The sequence below is a fragment of the Panthera pardus genome, unplaced genomic scaffold (assembly GCF_024362965.1).
Source record: "Panthera pardus isolate Hobbes unplaced genomic scaffold, ASM2436296v1 HiC_scaffold_18, whole genome shotgun sequence".
Lineage (NCBI taxonomy): Eukaryota > Metazoa > Chordata > Mammalia > Carnivora > Felidae > Panthera > Panthera pardus.
In genome coordinates this window covers 14,664,498-14,684,322 of record NW_026526743.1, presented here as the reverse complement: position 1 = coordinate 14,684,322, position 19,825 = coordinate 14,664,498, and the positions used below count along the sequence as shown (strand labels likewise).

Here is a 19,825-nt window from a genome sequence, read left to right as displayed (position 1 = left end):
CCCCCCATCACGTCCCACTAACCTGTGAAAGGTAATCAGGGGACTGGCAGACCCCTAACTGTCCCAGACAACCCCAGGGCTCGTCTCTGGCCCCAGACCCCTCACCTGCAGCTGTCGGGGCCAGCGGGCACTGAGGGTCAGTCTGTGGTTGTACATGTGCAGGGTGACGCTGCGAGTGTAGCTGACGGCCTGGCTGCCCCGGTGCTCATTGACTACGGTGACCGTGAAGTTCTCGACACCCTTGGGTGGTGCAGAGCAAGGCGCACTCAGCAGGTACTCGCAGGTGCCTTGGAAGTCGAATCGGTGCCCATCCAGGGTGATGTAATGGGGGTCACCCCAGGCCTGACACTGAGCTGTGCTGACAGGGTGGCAGCCGTGCTGGCCAGAGGGCAGCAGGGCACATTCTTCACCCGGCCCACACTTGGCAGCCTTGCAGACCAATGAGCCATCCCCAGGCCCGCAGTGGCACCTCTGGGAGCAGGTGGCATCGGCCCAGAACTCACTGCCAGCTTCGTGGTAGGTGCCGTTGGCCCAGCAGCCACAGCCACCGTCCAGGGGAACGCAACGGTCAGCACTCAACACGAAGCCCGGATCACACTGGCAGCCTTCGGCACAGGGGCCCTCACATGGCGTTGGGGTCGTGGGGGGCGCGGGGGATGGGCAGCTGGCTGGGCAGGGTGGGCCACAGAGCTCGTAGTGGCTGTTCTCGGGGCAGGACATCTCTATAGGAGTGGATGGAGGAGTGGGAGGGAGAGAAAGAGAGAAAATGCTGTCGGGGGGTGGGGTCAGAGGAAGGGGAGGAGACAGAGGCAGAGAGAGACAAAGAGGGACAGACGGAGGGACTGAGAGAAGCAGCAAGAGGCACCGACAGACAGAGAGAGGGACACAGAGGAAGACTCGAACGGAGACCAGGAGAGACGGCATGAGAAACGGAGAGACAGAGAGACAATCAAAGGGAGACACAGAGATAAGCGCCAAGAGACTGAGAGGCAAAAACAGACAGAGAGAAACAGACACAAAGATCCAGAAAGACTGGGACCCCCCTCCCCCCTCAGCTCCTGCTCTGCTCCCCCGGACACTCACCACAGCCGGCCTGCTCCCTCCAGTCCTTAATGACGATCCCGGCGGCCTGGCAGGCAGCAGCATAGGCGGCCAGGGCCTGGCAGAGGATGTCATGGGCCCCACCGCCTAGACAGACATCCAGAATGCAGCCCTTGAAGAAGCTGTCAGGAGCCACTTGGGCATGGCAGGCAGCAAAGGGGCCTCCCGCGCCAGGGGCCAGGGGCCCACAGAAGCCAGGGCCCTTGTACTCCTCCAGCTGGTCCCCAGAGCACGTTGGACAGGACCCCTGACACTCATCCCAGCACAGCGGGTCCCAGCCTGGAGCTCGCCAGCTGCCGCCCCAGACCGGTATGGAGGGGGCCACGGTGCCATTCGGGAAGACCCGGTCGTTGCTGGGGTTGCGGTCCATGTTCCCGCAGAGCCCACACACGGCGCCGTGATAGCTACTAGGCAGCGTCACCTCCACTCGCCAGTCCCAGTCATAGGTGACCCGAAGCCCGAAGTCGGCTGCCAGCACCGCTTTCGACGCGCCCTGGGTCACTGAGAGCCGTCCTTCGGCCACAGAGAGAGGCAGCGCTGTCAGCACACCGTTCACCTGGGGGTTGAGGGGGGAAGGAGGCAAACAGAGCCCACTGGAGGCGGGGAGGCTCCAGCTCTGGCCCCCTGCCTCCCTCCCTCACGGCGCCGTGGCTGGGAGCTGCCAAGGCCTTCCTCACGAGCCACGGGTGTAGGTCACTTGACGTTGTGGGCGTTGCTAAAACCCTGCTCTGCTGCTTTTTCTGGGTCTCCCTATCTCCATCTCCCTCCCTTCCTCTCTCTCTGTTGTCTCTCCCTCTCTCTACATCTACACCTATTTCTCTTTCTGGATCTCTCTTTCTCTGAGTTTCTTTCTTACTCTGTATCTCTTGTTCTCTCTGGGTCTCCCTTCCCTCTCTGTGTCTCTCTCACACGTGCACTGACTCTCTCTGCATCTCTGTGTGTGTACGTTTTCTCTTTCCTGTGCATCTCCGAGTGTCTGGACATCTCTTCGGCACACTCACCATCATTCATTGAGCGCCTACCCTGTTCCATACCTCTCTCTCTCCCTGTGAACGGCCATTAATCTCCAATTCCATTGCCATGGGCAAGAAGGGTGGCCCGTCTCCCCCCACCGCCTCCCCTCTCTCCCTCATCTCCTTGAATTTCACTCCACGTTGGAGGCTCTGGGCCGCTCCCTTATTCCCTCACAAACATTCATGGCCTCTCACCCGGGTCAGACCGTCAGCTGAGCACTTATCATGTGCCATTGGATCCCCCTGTCACAGGTGAGGAAACTGAGGACCACCAGGAAAAGTCACTTGCCCAACATCACACGGCTCATAGGGAGAGACTGGATTCCAGCCTAGGTCTCTAAAAAGGCTAATGCTGAAGTCCTACATCAAAACCCTTAGCAAAGGGCTAGACTCCTTTAATACCCCACAGAGAGGTGATGTTTGCGGCTGTTATTGTTGCTTTTTGCTGTCCTTTTGTTTCAGGCCTAGGTGAAGAGAGAGCCCTCAGCTCCTAACTGTGGCTGGCAGGACCCCTCTCCCCAACTAGGGGGCTCAAGAGACCATCCTGCAGGACTTACCCGGACTTTGCCGATCTCGCCTTTGTGGATGGAGATGTTGACGCTGAGGGTAGACACGGTGACGAGCCTCACAAAGGACACAGCAGGGTTGCCCCGGTTCTCATTCTTGGTAGTGACGGTGAAGGGGGTCAGGCCCTGGGCGCTGACCCCTGGGCAGCCGGCGGCCGCCAGCACATAGTCGCAGGTGCCCTGGAAGTCGAAGTCCCAGCCATCGAAGGAGTGGTAGTGCGGGTCGCCCCACAGCCAGCACGTGGCCTCGTAGTTGGGTACACACACACCCTGCCCATCCTTCTCCTGGCACGTCTCCTGTGGCCGACAGGTCACACCGTGACACGGGTCTGGAGACAGGGAGAGAGGAACTTGTGGGGCTGCCCAGCACAGGCCGGCTGCTCCCCAGCCTCAGCCCCGGTCTGCCCCAGGGATTCTGCCCCGGGGCTAAGGGCTCCTGCAGGTGAGGACAGACACCAGGGGCTTCCCATCTGAGACCAAGCCCTGGGGGTCCCCCATGTTTGAAATCCAGGCCCTGTGGTGGACTGTGTCTAAGACCCCATCAAAGGCTCCCACATCCAAGGCCAAGGCCCTGCAGTTTGCTGTCTGAGACCCACGCCCCAAGTACCTGACTGCCAAGACCTAAACTCTAGGGTCCCTACATCAGAACCCAGCCCCAGGGGTCCCAGTATCTGTGATGCCAGCCCTGAGGGCATCCATGAGGGTATCCACAGCCCCAGAGTTTTCCATGTTCAAGACCTGGGTCCCTATTATCCTGTCCAGTGGCACCAAGGGTCTCAGTTCTGGAGGCCCCATTCTTTTATCTATTTATAAGGAGTTATTCTCTGTCCTTCACCCTAAGAAACCAGTCCTGGGGGGGCAGCTCTGTGACTTAAACTTAATCTGGGGGGGGGGGCCATGTCTGAGATTGTTTCCCTATAAATCCCGATCCTCTTCTGGAGGGGGGTCCTGTATCTAAGACCCCAGCCTTCGTGGGGTCTCTACCTGAGACCTCAGGACTATGCTTTCTGTCTCTGTCCCTGGGGGTCCTGATTTCCCCTACCATGAAGGGGAGATGGTGTTAGAAGCCCTGAGCCTAATCCTGCATACCAGTGGTCAGTAAACTATGGCATAGCCAGCTGCCTGTTTTTATAAATACCAGAGGGTTTTGTTGGAGCCTCACCCCCTCACTTACATAGCCTACGACTGATTTCATGCCACAGTGGCAGAGTTGAGTAGTTATGACTGAGACTATAAGGCCTGCAAGTTCAAATATTTACCATCTGTGCCTTTAGGGAAAAAGTTTGCCTGTCCTTGCCTTATGCCAAGGGTCTCTGACATCTGCCCTAGGGAACCTAGCCCTGAGGGTCCCCAAAGCCTGCATTCTACCATAAGGTAGAACTCCACCTCCCAGCCTGGAGGGCCTGTGCCCCTAGCCCTGGGAATCCCAGCCCTGGGGGCCCCAGATTGGAGACCTCAATCCTTAGTCCTTTGTGCCACCCACTGTGAAAATCTAGGTTCACACCTCCCGCTGCTCCAGAGTCCCCATCCTCCGTTCCCAGCCCCACGGGGCCCAGCCCCAGCCCAGCACCTTTGGTGACGCAGCTCAGGACACCTCCTGCGGGCTCGCACACCTGCCCTGGCTTGCAGCTGTGGGCCTGGCATTCCAGGCCTTTTCCGGCGTGGCACACACACTGTTGCTGGCACCTGTCGATGAGGACCACCTGGTTCGGCTGTGAGGACAGAGGACACGGCCATCAGGGTGGGAGCTGAACTGGCATCTCCAGTGTCCCGGGGACAGAGGGTCCAGAGGACATCAAGGGAACATCTTTCAGCAGAGTGGCCCCTTGTCTGTGCAACTAGGGCACCACATGGCCTTGGGGTCCAATTCATTCATTCACTCACTCACTCACTCACTCGTTTTTCCAAAATATCCACTTAATGTCTGCTGTATATGAGAAACGGTGTAACATGAATTAAGAGCAAAGGCCCTGGAGCAAATTGCCTGGGTCTGAAGCCTCATTCTGCTATTTCCAAATTGTATCACTGTGCAAATTGCTTAACCTTTTATGCCTCAGTTTCTTCATCTGTAAGCAGTCGATAATCATAGCACCTAACTATGGTAGTTTAACTTGGTTAATACATATAAGGTACAGGGGAAATGAAAAGGGAGTTCCTTTATTATTATTATTATTTTTTTTTACTTTGAGAGAGAGAGAGTGTGTGAGCAGGGGAGTGGGGCAGAGGGAAAAAGAGCGAGAATCTCAAGCAGGCCGCATGCTCAGCACGGAGCCTGACGCAGGGCTCAATACCACAACCCTGAGATCCTGACCCGGGCTGAAATCAAGAGTCAGATGCTCAACCAACTGAGCCACGCTGGTGCCCTGGGAATTCCTTTAAATAATCCAGATTAGAGAGGAAACGGGGATAAGAGACAAAACAAGATCAGGAAAATGTGGTTATCGCTAAAGCTGAGTGAGGGGTACATGGAGAGTTACACTGTTCTCTTAACGTTTGCATGTTTGAAAATTTTCCTAATAAGTAAAAAGTTCATATGTACGTGTAATGCACATATGCTGTGGATTTGGCACTGAAAGCAGTAACCGGCATGTAGGAAGCACCATCTACCTATTTGCTTTTATCATCACTATCATTTGTTTGAGGAGAGCAGCAGAGAGGGGCCCTGCCCTCACAGAGCTCGCGGTCTTCTGAGGGACACAGACAGACACACACACAGTCAAGTCAAAGAAAGAGTAACCGGGTGAGGGTTGGAGAGGGAAGCAGACGGAGTTATCTACTGTGTCACAGACAGTCTAGACCCGGGGAGCCAGGGGATGGTTTAAAGTTGCAGGACCCATGGCTGTTTTGAGAAGGGTCTTCCCACTGCCATCAGGGAGGTGACCCAGAGGGAGCAAAAGTGAGGGCATGGAGGGAACATGTGGGAGATGACAAACTGGACCACGGTGGGGCCATGATGGGGGGAGGGGACAGGTGGGAGAGACATTCAGGAGGCCGAGTGGACAGGCTGTGGAGCGACGGGCCGTGGGAGGGGGTCCAGCGTGAGGCCCTGGGCTCTGACCACAATGACCGGCTTCCTACCTCGTAGTAGATGCCGTTTTCGTAGCAGCCGCATTGCTGGATGGGCACGCAGGCCTGGCCGTTACTGAGGAAGCCGGAGTCACATTGGCAGCCCTCGGCACAGCTCTCCGGGCACAGTGGGGAGGCGCTGAGTGCCGAGCAGCTCAGGGAGCAGGTATCTGCGCAGAGCTCATAATGGCTGTTGGGGGGGCACTTCATCGCTGCAAAGAGGGGGTACTGGTCAGAGCTCCCTCCCAGGGGCTCTGAGGGAGGGGCTGCAGGGCCCAGTGTCCTGCCCCTTCTGTGCCTCAGTCTCCCCACCCTCTGCCCCTTGTTCTTCCCTTCTCTGCCCTCTACTCACGACAGAACGATTCGGTCCTCCAGGACTCAACGTGGCCTCCCGCCGCCTGGCAAGCACTCACGTAGGCATGGATGTTGCTGCAGAGAATGCTCTCGTTCCCACCGCCCAAGCAGAGGTCAAAGACGCAGTCTTGCAAGGGACCCTGGGGATCGACCAGCTTGTGGCAGGCGGCCAGCGGCCCAGTGGGGCTGGTGAGGAGCCCACAGAACTTCTCCTGCTGGTACTTCTCCTGCAGCTCAGGTCTACACTCCAGGTCCGAGTTACAGTCCCCGCCGGGCTTGCAGGTGGGTGGCGGCAGGCAGGGAGAGCCTGGCACCGCCTCCTCCCATGAGTTGCCGAACTCGGTGGGGTTGCCTGCCTGTGAGCCGTCTGGCTTCCGGAAGTCATCCTTGGGGTCACCATTGTAGTCCCCACACAGGCCACACAGCTGCCGGTAGTAGTTGCCTGGGATGGTGACCCGCACGTTGTATACGAGGTCGTAGGCCACACGCAGGCCAAAGTCGGTCTCGATCACAGCGTCCGAGCCGTGCTGGAAGGCACGGACCTGGCCCTGGGCCAGCGTCACGGGAAACCTCATGTCCACACCGTTCACCTGGGAGGCGGGATAGTCCACGCGTCAGGGGCACACTTTGAGAGGGCAGACCCTCGTCGAGCCCCTGCCTGACACTGGAGATCCGTGTGACCTCACCTCTCTGGGCCTTAGTTTCCATATTTGTAAAATGGGGAGCATGGTCGAGTCTTTGTAGTGGGTGGAGTGGTGGTCTCCAAAGGATATGCCCCCCCCGAAGCCCTGAATATGACCTCATTTGGACTAAGAGTCTTTGCGGATGTACTTAGGGTCATGATCTCAGGATCATCCTGGATTAGGGTGGGCCCTACATCCAGTGACGAGTTTCCTTATGTAATGATAAGAACCAGAAGAGGAGATAGAGAGGAGAGGCCACGTGGAGACAAAGACAGGGAAGGTGGCTGTGAGCCAAGGAGCACCTGGGACCTCCAGAAGCCGGAAGAGGCAAGGAAGGATCCTCCTCTAGAGCCTTGCCAATACCTTGAATTTGGACTTCGGGCCTCCACAACAGTGAGAAAACACATTTCCGTTGTTCTAAGCCACCGTGCTTGTGGTCACTTGTTACAGCAGCCACAGGGGAAGCTCGTACAGGTCTCGAAGGAGTAACATGCTCACCAGCTACCCCTAAATTCACCACTTACTGACCAAGAACGCAGCGATGGACTCCAGAGCCACTGGCCTGGGTTCCAACACCGCTCTGCCCTTTACTCTTTCTGTAACTTTGTGCAGGTGAGGACCCCTCGCTGGGTTTCTGCTTCCTTATCTTCAGAGTGGGGTCCAGAGGGTTGCTGTGGGGTTTAGATAAATTGATATTTGTACTTTACAAATTCTGGCACAGAATGGGTGTTCTGGGAGCATCTGCTACTGTGACGAGCTACGGTCGGAAGATTTTATTTTGACAAGTAAGTGGGTGCTGAGGCTTTTTGCTTTAAGCATCAGTGGGTGGAACATTAGGCTAATGGGAAATGAACATCAGACCCCCGAGCCAAGAACCAGTGGTTTTAACTGAAGGCTGCTGGGCACCAACAAAACCTCATTAATCCACCCCTGATTAACATGCTTGCTCATCCTTCCTTAATACAGACACGATGAGCATCGGATTCTTTTGGAAGTATAAGGAACCAGAGGAGAAGGCAGAAGACACAATCCTGTCTGAGGCTCCCCAAAACATAGTCACCTGCCATACTTCCCAAGCAGGGACAGGGAGCAGTTAAGGACAAGTGACCTATTCTGTGCCTCAGTTTTCTCATCTGTAAAGCGGGTATAATAATAGTTTCCACCTCAAGGAGAAGCTGGGGGATTCAGTGAGATGCAAATAACACCAACCACTCATGTGTATTCACAGCCAACTATATGTCAGGTGCTATCCTAGGAGCCTGTGCTACCTCAGGGACTCGATTAAAGCATCTAATGCACGGCCAGTGCATACCGGCACCTGAAAAAGTCAGCTATTTTTCAGCATCCTCATTGCCCATACTGCATGAGCACAAGGGTCATGTGCCTGCCTTTTAGTGAGATCTCTGGGGCGGCGGGGGTGGGGGTGGGGCGTGGAATCCCTCCAGCTTCCATAGGAGACCAAGTGCTTCTCAGTCAGAGAAGCACCATGGTGTGCCCAAGGTCCAGCGTGCAGTCTCCTGGCATGCTGTCCTGGATTCAAGTTGTGTCTTTGCTGGTGGACTTTGGGCCAATGATGGGACCTCCCCTTCTAAAGAATAAAGCAAATCATGGTACTTCTGGCAGCAAGGACGAAATGACACCGTGGATGTGAAGTGTTCAGCGGCCAACAAAGTCAGGGATCAGCCGAGTAAAAACCGTAGCTACTGTTACTGTTGTTGTGGTGGTTGGCGAGGGGTGAGGGGGTCACCCCCAGATTGTCCTGTGTCCTTGAACCTTTCCCATCCCTGAACTTGCCCAGCCTCTGATTGCATCATGTCGCTGGCCAGGATACCAGGGAGGTGGCTAGGGCACGAACAGAGAAGGTGCAGGGGAAGGGAAGAGAGGGTGGGAGAGATGCTCAGAGGGGACAGTCAGAGGCAGGGAGAGGAGAGACTAAGGAGCAGACAGAGGGTAAAACTGAGCCACGTGGGAGCAGGTCCCAGGTCCCCAAAGCCTCCTCGCTCCTTGGCTCCCCACTCAGGGCTCTGACTGGCACCTCCTCTCCTCGGGAACCCTGTGCCTTCCACATCCACTCCCAGATGTGAGCGCCGCCCCTGGACCAAGTGCTGCCCATGTCCCACCCACCCAGTGCCCTCTACCCCAGGACCCCTCCCCTTCATGATCCGCCCCTGCTCTTACCGTGACCTTCCACTGATTTTGCTCCAGCCGTAGGGTGAAGTTAGCCACCTGGACAGTGATCACCCTGGTCACGCTGACTCTCCCATTGCCCCAGGCCACATTCTCCTGCAGGACGGCAAACGACTCCAGGCCCGGCCGGGTCCCGCAGGTCCGAGCCAGCACGTACACGCAGGTGCCCATGAAGTCGAAGCGGCGGCCGTCGAAGGTGGTGTAATGGGGGTCTCCCGATGCTTGGCAGGTGGCAGAGCCCACGGCCACGCAGCCCAGAATGCCACCGGACGGCTGGCAGGCCTCATGTGGGCCACAGGTGGAGGGCTCACAGGTCACCAGGCCGCCCTCCTGGCAGCGGCACAGGGAATCACACCCTGGGCCGGGGTGGAAGGTCTGGCCTGGCGGGTGGTAGGCGCCCTGGTATATGCAGCCACACGAGGGCAGGGGCACGCAGGACTCACCACTGAGTGCGAAGCCCTCATCACACACACAGCCTTCGTGGCAGTCGGAGCCGCAGCCCCCAGGCACTGGGAGGTCTCCGCAGGACAGCGGGCAGCCACGGGAACATGCCTCGTAGTGGCTGTGGGGCGGGCAGCTCAGAGCTGTGGGGAGAGCAGCCGTGAGCATCCAGGGTCCCTGCTCCCTGGGGACACACACGCAGGCACACGCATGCTCCCGCGCTCACACGTAAGCCGGCCAGCTGCAAGGAACCCTCTGTATAATCTATGATATGATCTTCCTGGGGGGGCAGATGGTATCACAATTAACCTGGTCCTGATAAATAAGATTCAACTCCAAATTAACTGTGGTTTGTGGTTATCTGTAATGTCTTCAATGACATATTTTAAACACATACGTGCAGGTACAGTGTGTGTTTAATCTATGCAATGTACTCGTGAATGCAGTGGTTTTGACTTCTTCCTTCTCTAGTAGAGATATAGTAGTAGCAAATTAAAATATTTGGCCCGTGTTGTGAAGAGGAAAAGAATAATAATTCCTAGTCCTATCTCCAAACTCCAGTCACTCCAAATTATAAGACAGGTGGTTTCCTTGAAACAAAATAAAAAAAACTAAAACTGAGCCAAATAAAGCCTCTGTGTTGATATGATAGTCACTTGTGGCCATTTAAGTGTAAGTTAATTAAAATTTAAAAAATAGAAGATTGGGGCAACTGGGTGCCTCAGTAAGTTGAGCATCCTACTCTTGATTTCGGCTCAGGTCATGATCCCAGGGTTGTGGAATTGACCCTGGCATCGGGATCTCCCTCTCTGTCTCTCCCTCTCTCTCTCTCTCCCTCTCTCCCAAGCTTGTTCACAAGCTCTCTTTCTCTCTCTAAAATTAAAAACAAAACAAAACAAAACAAAACAAAACATTCAGTTCCTTGGTCACACTAGCCCCAGTTCAAGTGCTCAATACATGACTGGTGGCAACCATACAGGACAGCTCAGGGACAGAATACTTCCATCATCACCAAAGTTCTATTGGACAGCACTGTTCTAGATCTCATAACCAGCTTATAAGAGAATCAGGGAATAGAGGGACAAGTTAAATAACACTACAAAGAAGCAACTAGCCAAATTCAGAAAATAGGAAATTCTGCAGGACAAATGACTTTTTTCCCCCCCAATAGATAAATGGTACAAACAAAATGGATAGAGGGACAGATATATGATAAATCAAGTACGGTAAAATGGTCGACTATAGAATCTAGCTAGTAAGTGTATGAGTATTCACTGCAAAATTCTTTCAATCTTCCTATACATTTGAAAAACTTCATAATATTATGTAGGCAGAAAATGGAAAAGAGCTATTATAGGATACAAATGATTTAGGAAAGGGGCACTTGGGTGGGTCAGGCAGCTGAGTGTCTGACTTTGGTTCAGGTCATGATCTCATGGGTTCGAGCCCCACATTGGGCTCTGGCCCCCAAACCCAAACCCCACTCATGCTCTGTCTCTCTCTCTCTCTCAAAAATAAACATTAGAAAAAAATTTTTTTTTAATCACGTAAGAAAAACCAACCCAATGCAGTGTGTAGATTTAGTCTCGATCCAGATTCAAATAAACTGAAAAAAAACCCCACACTTTTTTTTGTTTTTATTTAGACAATTGGGGAAATTTGAACCTAGGCTGAATTTTAGATGATGTTAAGGAATTAGTGTTATTTTCATTACTGGTAATAACAGCATTGTGGCGTGTTTCTTAAAAAGTGCTATCTGTTGCAGATGTTTACTGAAGTATTTGTGGGAAAATTCGTATGTCTAGAATTTGCTTTAAAATATTTCAGCAAGTGGTGCCTGGCTGGCTCAGTTGGTAGAGCATGGGACTCTTGGTCTCAGTGTTTTAAGTTTGAACTCCACACTGAGTGTAGAGATTGCTTAAAAATAAAATCTTAGAATTTTTTTTAAATCTTCCAATCCATGAACATGTGACATCTTTCCATTTATTAAAAAATAAAATCTTAGGATTTTTAAAATACAAAAATAAAAATAAATAAAATATTTCAGCAAAATAAAAAAATAAAGGGAACTATTGGGTGGAAAGCTGAATCCATCTCACTAAGAGATGCCTTTCCAATACATTCTGTTTTTTATGTTTAATATTTTTATATGTTTTAATATATTTATATAGACATTAATACATTAGTGTTTTATATGTTTTATTAGTTGTGTACTAATGATATTTGCAATGATAACTCATTCTATCTTTTTTTTTTAACACTTAGAGTCTGATGGTCTTAAGAATTTCTAAAAATAATGAAATGTCGTTCACACGTGTATATGTTTGTGGCAGAGAAGTATGATGGGGATTGGGACAGACTGATGACGGCCGCCCCTTCTTCTTGGCTTGGCCATGGTGCTGGTTTTGGCCAATGGGATAACAGCAAATGTGACGCCAAGCAGAGGCCTGAAGTGTGCTTGCCTACTGGGGCTTGTCCACTCTCGCTGTTCTTTGGAACACTGAGACCACTGTGTGAAGAAGCCTGTGCTCGCTGGCTGGAAGATAAAACCAAGTGGAGCAGGGGTAAGCTGTCCTGGATGAGGTCCCCCAAACCAACCAGCCTAACAACTGCCAGCTGTGTAAAATCAGGCCATTGTAGACCCTCCAGCCCCCATAGAACTGTCAGTAGGACTGCAGTGATAAACCATGCTGGCCCAGATAAGGAGAATAGCCCAGCCCACAGACTCATGAGAAATAATAAATATTTGTTGTAATCCACTTTTAGCTTTGGGGATGTTTGTTACACAGCAAAAACTAACCCATGCAATGATTTAAAAAGAGACTTTCTGGAGCACGTGGGTGGCTCAGTCAGTTAAGCATCTGACTTTGGCTCAGGTCATGATCTCACGGTTTATGGGTTCAAGTCCCACATCAGGCTCTGTGCTGACAGCTCAGAGCCTGGAGCCTGCTTTGGATTCTGGGTCTCCCTCTCTCTGCCCTTCCCCTGCTCTCACTCTTTCTCTTTCTCTCTCTCAAAAGTAACATTAAAAAAAAAATAAAAAGAGACTTTCTGGGGCACCTGAGTGGCTCAGTTGGTTAAGCATCCAACTCTTGATTTTGGCTTAGGTTAGGATCTCTTGGTTCATGAGATTGAGCCCCATGTCGGACTCTATGCTGACAGCCCTAAGCCTGCTTGGGACTCTCTCTCTCTCTCTTTCTCTACCCACCCCCCACTCATGCACATGCACACACTCTCTCTCAAAATTAATAAGACATTTTTTTTTAAAAAAAGAGACTTCCATGTATATAAGTATATTACATTAGGTTATATTCTGCTGGAACTAAAAACCATTAGATGGTCACTTTGGGAAAGCAAGAATTTTTTTCCTGTTTTCTCCCCCATTATATCTTCAGTGCCCGGAATATAGTAGGTGTTCAACAAATATTTGTTGAATGAATGAATGAATGAATGAATGATTATAAGTTGAAGGAGAAAAAGAAATGATGTAACATTCATGTATTTATCATGTGTATTTCAACAGATGATGTGATGTGTACCATCCAGGCAGATACTGTAAATGAGTGAAGTAGGCCAGATGGTGACCAAGAAAAACTGGAGAGGGGACCAGAACCAGGCTTCTTCTAAAGGCAGCATTGCTACTCATCTCTGAATGACAGCTGCCATATGGGAATTAGATGCAAGGCCACCAGATATTTTTGGTCATCTTACAAATATTTACTGCAACTGTGCCTTTCTAGCTGTACGTGATCCTGGGCATGTAACTAACTCTTTCTAAGCCCCTATTTCCTCATCTGTTAAATGGGTATCACCACAGTCCCCACCTCATAATACTTTTGTCAGAGTTACGTGAATTAATGATACTTATAGATCATCCTATCTATAGGTATCCTAGAGACCCCCCAATACTCTTTACAAGGCTGAGCCCCCCCAGTTGTCACTCCTGGTACTCACGGCAAAGTTCCTCACTCCTCCAGGGGTGCACGGTGGCCCCGGCAGCCTGGCATGCAGCAGCATACGTGGCCAGTGCATCACACAATGGCCCAGACTGGCCTGGCAGCAGGCAGCGGTCATAGACGCAGTCACGCACAGTGTCCTGTGGATCCAGCTTGCTGTGGCACTCCCGGAAGGGCCCCTCAGGGTCGGCAAGGATCCCACACTCCTTCTTGCTCTGCAGCTGCTGGGCCACTAGGGAGTCCAGCTTGGGACAGTCACCCGGCTCGGTTGCCCCACAGCCTGGCCTCGTCTCCTCCTGCCAGCTGTTCCCGAAGGCCAGCGCGTTGGCAGCTTGGCCTCCACCGCGCAGGGCCAGATCATCACCTGGGTTCCCGTTGAAGTTCCCGCAGAGCCCGCAAAGGGCCCCAGCATAGCTGCCGGGAACCTTGGCAATCACACGGTTGTTCCAGTTGTAGGTGACAGTCAGGCCAAAGTCTGTGCGCACAACGGCATCTTGGCCCTGGCGGAACACCTGCACCTGGCCATCTGCGGCCTGGAAGGGCAAGTACCGAAGGACGCCATCCACCTGGGTGGAGATGAAGGAGGTCCACGGGGTCAGGGTATTCATGGTTCTGTGTCCCACCCTTCACTTTACTTCACTTGGCTCCAAATATTCTCAACTCCTTGCTGTTCTCTTGAGCACGTTCTGCTTCGTTCCACCTCAGGGCCCTTGCACTTGCTATCCCTCTGTCTGGCACACCATCTACCTCTCTTCAACCTTCAACTATCGGCTCAAATCCAAATCCGATTTGGCTTTCAGAGCCTTCAGAGGCCTTCAGAGCCTACAGGCCTTCAGAGCCTACAGCATCTGTCTCCTCATTACCTCCCTGATCTTCCTGCCTCCTACTCCCTCCCTCCGTCCTGCTCAGTATGTTCCAGGCACACTGGCTTTCTTGCTATTCCTCCACTTGTCTCAATTTAGTCCAACTTCAGGGTCTTTTCGCTTGGCCGAGAACATCACTGACCACTTCGCTCCTGGCTGCGTGTCCTGCAGCCTTCAGGACGGCGCAAATCCAAGCCCCTTCCCTACAAGGTCTCGTTTAACCTTGGCTCTGTCCACCTTTGTACCCGCATCACCTACCACATTGCGCACTCAGCCTCCTTGCTGTCTCCCTGAACACATCGAGTGCGCTGTCACCTCATGGCCTTTGCACTTGCCTCCTCCTAGATACCCCCCCAGTACTCTTTCCTTGGCCAACGCTACTTCATCTGTTAGGTGTTAGCTTTGATCCAAATCCCTTATGGTGGCTTAAAAGGCCCCAGGTGACCTGAGCCTCACTACTCTCCAATCTCTTCTCCAGTACTGCCCCGTTCCCCAGGCCTGCGACACCAGCCACGAAGCCATTTTGATCTCCTGAAGTCAGCAAGCTCAGCCCAGCTTCAGGGCCTTTGCTGTACCTTCTCCTTGCGACATTCCTACCCTCTTCCCCGTCCCCATTCTCCGCCTGGTTGCCTCCCCATCACCCTTTACGTCTCCACTTAAAACAGAACCCCTCTCCCACCAGGCCCTGCTTGTTCCCACTTTTCTGACCTCATCTCCTACCACCCTCTCTGCCCCGTCTCTCCAGCCTCGCTCTCCGGTGCAGCCACACTGGCTCCACGCTGTTCTCCTGAGTCTTCAAAATCCGTCCAGCCTCAACCTTTGCACCTGCTGCTCCCTCCTCCTCGGAACCACCACTCTTCACTCTTCCTTGTCCTTCAGGTTTTGTTTTAAATCAAGACCTCTATCGCAGCTGTCCCCTACATCATCCCCCTGCCCCCATTCCAGCCCCACGGACCTCCAGGCTGTTCCTCTACCCCTCATGTTTGTTCCTGCCTCAGGGCCTTTGCACTCACTGTTCCTTCTGCCTGGAGTACTCTTTCATCTACTTCTGTCCCTATCTGTTCCATCCCTTTCCTCAAGAGCAGCAGTAGGATGTAGTGGTTAAGAGTATGGTCTCTGGAGCCAAACAGCCTGGCTACAAATTGTGGCTCTGTGACTCATTAGCTGTGTGACCTTGAATAGATGACTTAGCCTTTCCATGCCTCAGTTTTCTCATCTAACTATTTCACAGAGTTGTAGAGATTCAATGAGTTACTATATGTCAAGCATTTAACACCTAGGAGTAATGTCATATATTGGCTATTATTATTCCAGACTCAGAGAGGTGGGAACATAAATATCAATCATTTGTTTATCCAGAAGTTTCTCTATGCCAAACACTCGGCTTTATGGGCAAAACTTCCTTTAATGCAAGGCCGTTCTGAGGACTACGACTTGAGGCCTGTAAAGGGTTTAGGGGTGGTGCCTGCCACATGGAAATTTCTTTCAGTTTTCCATCCATTTCCAATTCATCCTCCTCTCCAGGGCGCAGGCCACTGTCTAAAACTGTTCAATGACTATTTACTAGAGTTGTGAATCTTACAACCCCACCTCTGGACTTTTATCTTCTTTTTTTTTTTTTTTTTAAAGAGAAAATCACTGGTTCTTGACTTCTGCTGCGTGGTGGACACGCTGACAGAAGACAAAACTAAGACAAAACCTGGAGACAGTCATTTGGAGACACAGTCACACAGCCAAGGAGAGGCAGCACCGCCTGGCTCGGGGGCCCAGGACTTAACCACTGGCCACAGGATCTTTTAACAGATCCCCAGCCCTACCGGGGGTTCAGAGCCCCACTCCTGAAGGGGGATTTCCTGCCCGCCTCCCAACCACCCCGACCCGCGTCGCTCACCAGCACTTTCCCCGGGTACTCCCGGCGCACCGCCACCTTCACTCCGCGGGCCTCCACGCGCACGGCACGCGTGTAGCTCACGGTCTGGCTGCCCCGGTGCTCGTTTTCCACCAGCACCCGGAAGGCGGGCAGCCCCGCGGCCTGGCTGCACGAACCGGCCAGCAGGTAGGTGCAGGTGCCCATGAAGTCGAAGCGCCGGCCGTCGAAGCTCACGTAGTGCGGGTCCCCGGACGCCTGGCAGCTCCCGAAGCGGTCGGGGTAGCAACCCAGGAGGCCGTCCTGGACGCGGCAGCGCTCGCCCGCCGGGCAGCCCTGTGTGTCGCTGCAGCGCACCTGCTGGGTGGCGCCGTCGCAAGTGCAGCGCCGCCGGCACAGCTCGTCGGCCCATATCTGCTGGCCCGGGGCGAGCGGGCGGCCCTGGAAGATGCAGCCGCATGAGGAGGCCGCTACGCAGCCGCCACCGCTGGCCACGAAGCCCGGGAGGCACACGCAGCCCTCCACGCACGGGCGCCCGGAGCAGTTGGACGGCGTCGCCTCGGAGTTGCAGGTGGCCGGGCAGGCGGGGCCGCACCGCTCATAGCGGCTGTTGGGGGGACAGGACAGGGCTGCGGGGAGACGGAGACGGGGGAGGATGCGTCAGGCCAGCGCAAGGGTGTTGCATTGATGCATTGGCGGCTCCGTTTCCTGGCGGGGCGCCCTGCCCAAAGCGCTCTACGGGACTTCCCTCCCCACATTCTGCTCCTTCCCCAGAGCTCCGCGTGGCACTTCCATCCCTCCAGGTGCTGGGACCCCAAACCTCAGAGACACAGTTGACTCCTTTCCCTCTTCATTCACAGACAACCAATCTGTCAGGAAGTCCTGTGAGCTCCATATTCAAAAATCTATCTGGAATCTGCCCCCTTCTCTCACCACCCCCCACCCTGGTCCAGTCCCTTCCAAGCAACCTTCTTCTGGTCTCCCCCGGCCCCCATGCTACCCCCACAGGCTGCTCCTCACAGACAGCCAGAGGGACCCTGTGAATGCCTGTGACGCCCCTCTCCTGCTCAGAGCCCCCTTGTGGTGCCATCTCAGGGGGAAGGCTAGAACCCTCCTGGTGGCCCATGAAGCTCCCCATCACCCACACCCATCACCTCCCTCCTCATCTCCTCTCCCTCTCCCTTTGGCTCACTCTGTCCCAGCCACAGAGGCTTCCTCACAGGTCTTCACGCTCCCACCTCAGGGCCTTTGCACTGGCTGGCTGTTTCTGATGCCTGTACTGGCCTTTCCTCCGAAGGCAGTGCAGCATGTGGTTAAGAGAAAGCTGCTGGAGCCCGGACAGCCTGGGTTCAAATCCCAGTCTTCCCTTCCTAAGCTGTGTGATTGTGGACCAATGACTCCATTCGCTCCCTGCCTCAGTTTCCCCATCAGTAAAATGAGATGATAATAGCACCGACCTCACAGGGTGGTGAGGGGTAAATAAGTTAACCTATGCAGAGACACCCCACAGCATCATTGTTACTCAGCTCACTCTATTGCCCTTTGCTGCTCTCAGCAATGATGTCACCTGTCCAGAAAGGCCTTCCCTGAGCACCCTTGTCATGAGCCTCCCGTTTCCTCTTCTTACACGAATGCCATTTCTTTTGCTCTTTGAAGACGTTCCATAGTTTACTGCTTACTCTCTGTCTCCCCCACTGGAATATGAACTCTGAGAGCAGGGGTCTGATCTGCCTCAATCCCAGAGCACAAAGGACAGGGTCTGGTCCACAGGAGATGCCCGCTCATTCAGAAATGAATGCATGGGCCAAAGAACTCACTGGTTCCTCCTCTGCACCAGGCATTGGGGAGCTCGGGAGGGCGGGCGTTTACTGGGCAGTGAGGACATATAGGAGTGACCACGATAAACCCCACATGGCCACAGTGTCTCCCCCAGACTTGCTCCTCCTCCGGAGTCTCTGTCTCAAGCCCTAGGCCTGGGTCTGGGCACCTCCCCTTTCCTGCACACTAGACTTTCTGTCTCCAGAAAAGTTCCTTGGGAGCCTCCCAAGGGCAGGGACGGGTGTGTGCTGGCCCCCACTGTGCCCATCGCCCGCGGAGGGATGGGGCCACGGAGGGGCTCAGGGAATGCCTGTCGAGTAAATGAGTGAGTGAATGAATCATTAAGTGGATGGACGCCCGGACTTTACCCAGAGGGCATCGGGGAGCCTCGAAAGGAATGCAAACGAAGAGATGTTCACATTTCTGCTTCGGGACTCTGAGGACTACGTCTCATGCCGGCTTCTGCACATGCCCCTCTCTCATTCCCAAACCCACTTCCTGCTCCCCCTTCATCTGCCTAGTTGAGTTCCTCCCACAGGCTTCCGATCGGGCATCCCTTCCTCTGGGAAATCCTCCTTGACCCTGCCAGGCTGAGTTGAGAAGCTTTCCTGGTCTCCCGTGCCCACCCTGGAATTCCCCCGTGCTGGCCCTGGCCACTCTGCCTGTGCCTCCCCGAGCCCAGCAGGGACCCCGAGCCCAGCAGGGACCGCTTGGGACTGTCACCGGCTAGTGATGTGTCTGCCCCAACCTCGGGCTCGCCGCGGGCACCGTCTGGCCATCTCGGCCATCCCTGTGCTCCTGGCACAGTCCGGCTTCAGGCTGAGCCACACGAAGTGCTCAGACATTGAACAGATGCAAAGAGACCCCTGCCTTCCCACCACGTGCTCCCAGTCGGCCCCGGGGCATCACTCACGACAGTTGGCTGGTGACCTCCAGTCGCCGACAGAGATGCCGTGCTCCAGACAGGCCTGGGCGTAGGCGCTGAGGCTACGGCACAGGCTGGACCGGTCCCCGTTGAGCACACACAGGTCATACACACACTCCTCCAGGAAGGGCCGGGGCGGCAGTGCGCTGTGGCAGGCAGCAAAGGGGCCGTCGGCCTGGGTCAGCATGCCGCAGAGCCGGTTGCCCTCGTAGTGCTGGGCCTGGCCCGGGGTGCACGAGGGACAGTTGTTTTGGCAGCCGTCGTCACACAGGTAGTCCCCGTCGTCCAGCTTCCAGCTGTTGGCGAACTCCACGGCGTCCGGCGCCTGCTCCGAGTCGGGCGTGAGGAAGTCATCGGTGGGGTCGCTGTTGTAGTTGCCACACAGTCCGCACACCTGGTCTTGGAAGCGCTCTGGCAGGCTCAGGGCCAGCTGGCAGTCCCAGTCGTAGGTGACCACCAGCCCGAAGTCCAGCTCCACCACGGCCCGTGTCCCACTCTGGTACACGCGCAGGCGACCCTCGGCCAGGGATACGGGCAGGCGCGAGCGCTGGTTGTCGATCTGTGGGGGGAGGGGTGGGTGGTCAGATCCCGTGTGGTCCGGCCCTCGCCCCTTCCACCCTCTCTCTCGCTTCCCCTGCTCCAGCTGGGATTCCTTCCTCCTGCTGCTTAGAACGGCGCCTAGTAGGATCGCAAGTGCTCAGGACGTGAAGGCACTGCTGCGTTAAATGACCATTCACTGGGCACTCCCTCTATGCCTGGTCCTGGCCGGGAGATCACTGAGACACCCCAGAGCCTGCTCTCGTGGGGCTCCCAGTCCAATGAGGGAGACAGAACTGTCACGAGATCAGAGCGACAGATCAGGGTGATCAGGACTGGGATGGTGGGCGCACAGGAGGCTGTGGGAGTCTAGAAGAAGAGCCAGACCCAATCTTGCAGGTCAGGGGAGGCTTCCTGGAGGCAGGGACAGCTGAGCTGAGCTGAGCTG

General features: G+C 54.3%; 1 protein-coding gene across 1 annotated transcript in view; it reads right to left on the bottom strand.

Annotated features, from left to right (window-relative positions):
• FCGBP (Fc gamma binding protein) overlaps window positions 1-19,825 on the bottom strand; it is a 40,961-nt gene that overhangs the window by 12,599 nt on the left and 8,537 nt on the right. Inside the window, exons 4-13 of the mRNA XM_019432077.2 lie at window positions 18,829-19,399; window positions 16,122-16,726; window positions 13,366-13,933; window positions 8,962-9,554; window positions 6,099-6,690; window positions 5,759-5,958; window positions 4,251-4,392; window positions 2,672-3,009; window positions 1,084-1,657; window positions 106-722 (exon numbers count right to left, since the gene is read on the bottom strand). Of these exons, the coding sequence (XP_019287622.2) occupies window positions 106-722; window positions 1,084-1,657; window positions 2,672-3,009; window positions 4,251-4,392; window positions 5,759-5,958; window positions 6,099-6,690; window positions 8,962-9,554; window positions 13,366-13,933; window positions 16,122-16,726; window positions 18,829-19,399 (4,800 nt within the window). The remainder of the gene's footprint in view (window positions 1-105; window positions 723-1,083; window positions 1,658-2,671; window positions 3,010-4,250; window positions 4,393-5,758; window positions 5,959-6,098; window positions 6,691-8,961; window positions 9,555-13,365; window positions 13,934-16,121; window positions 16,727-18,828; window positions 19,400-19,825) is intronic.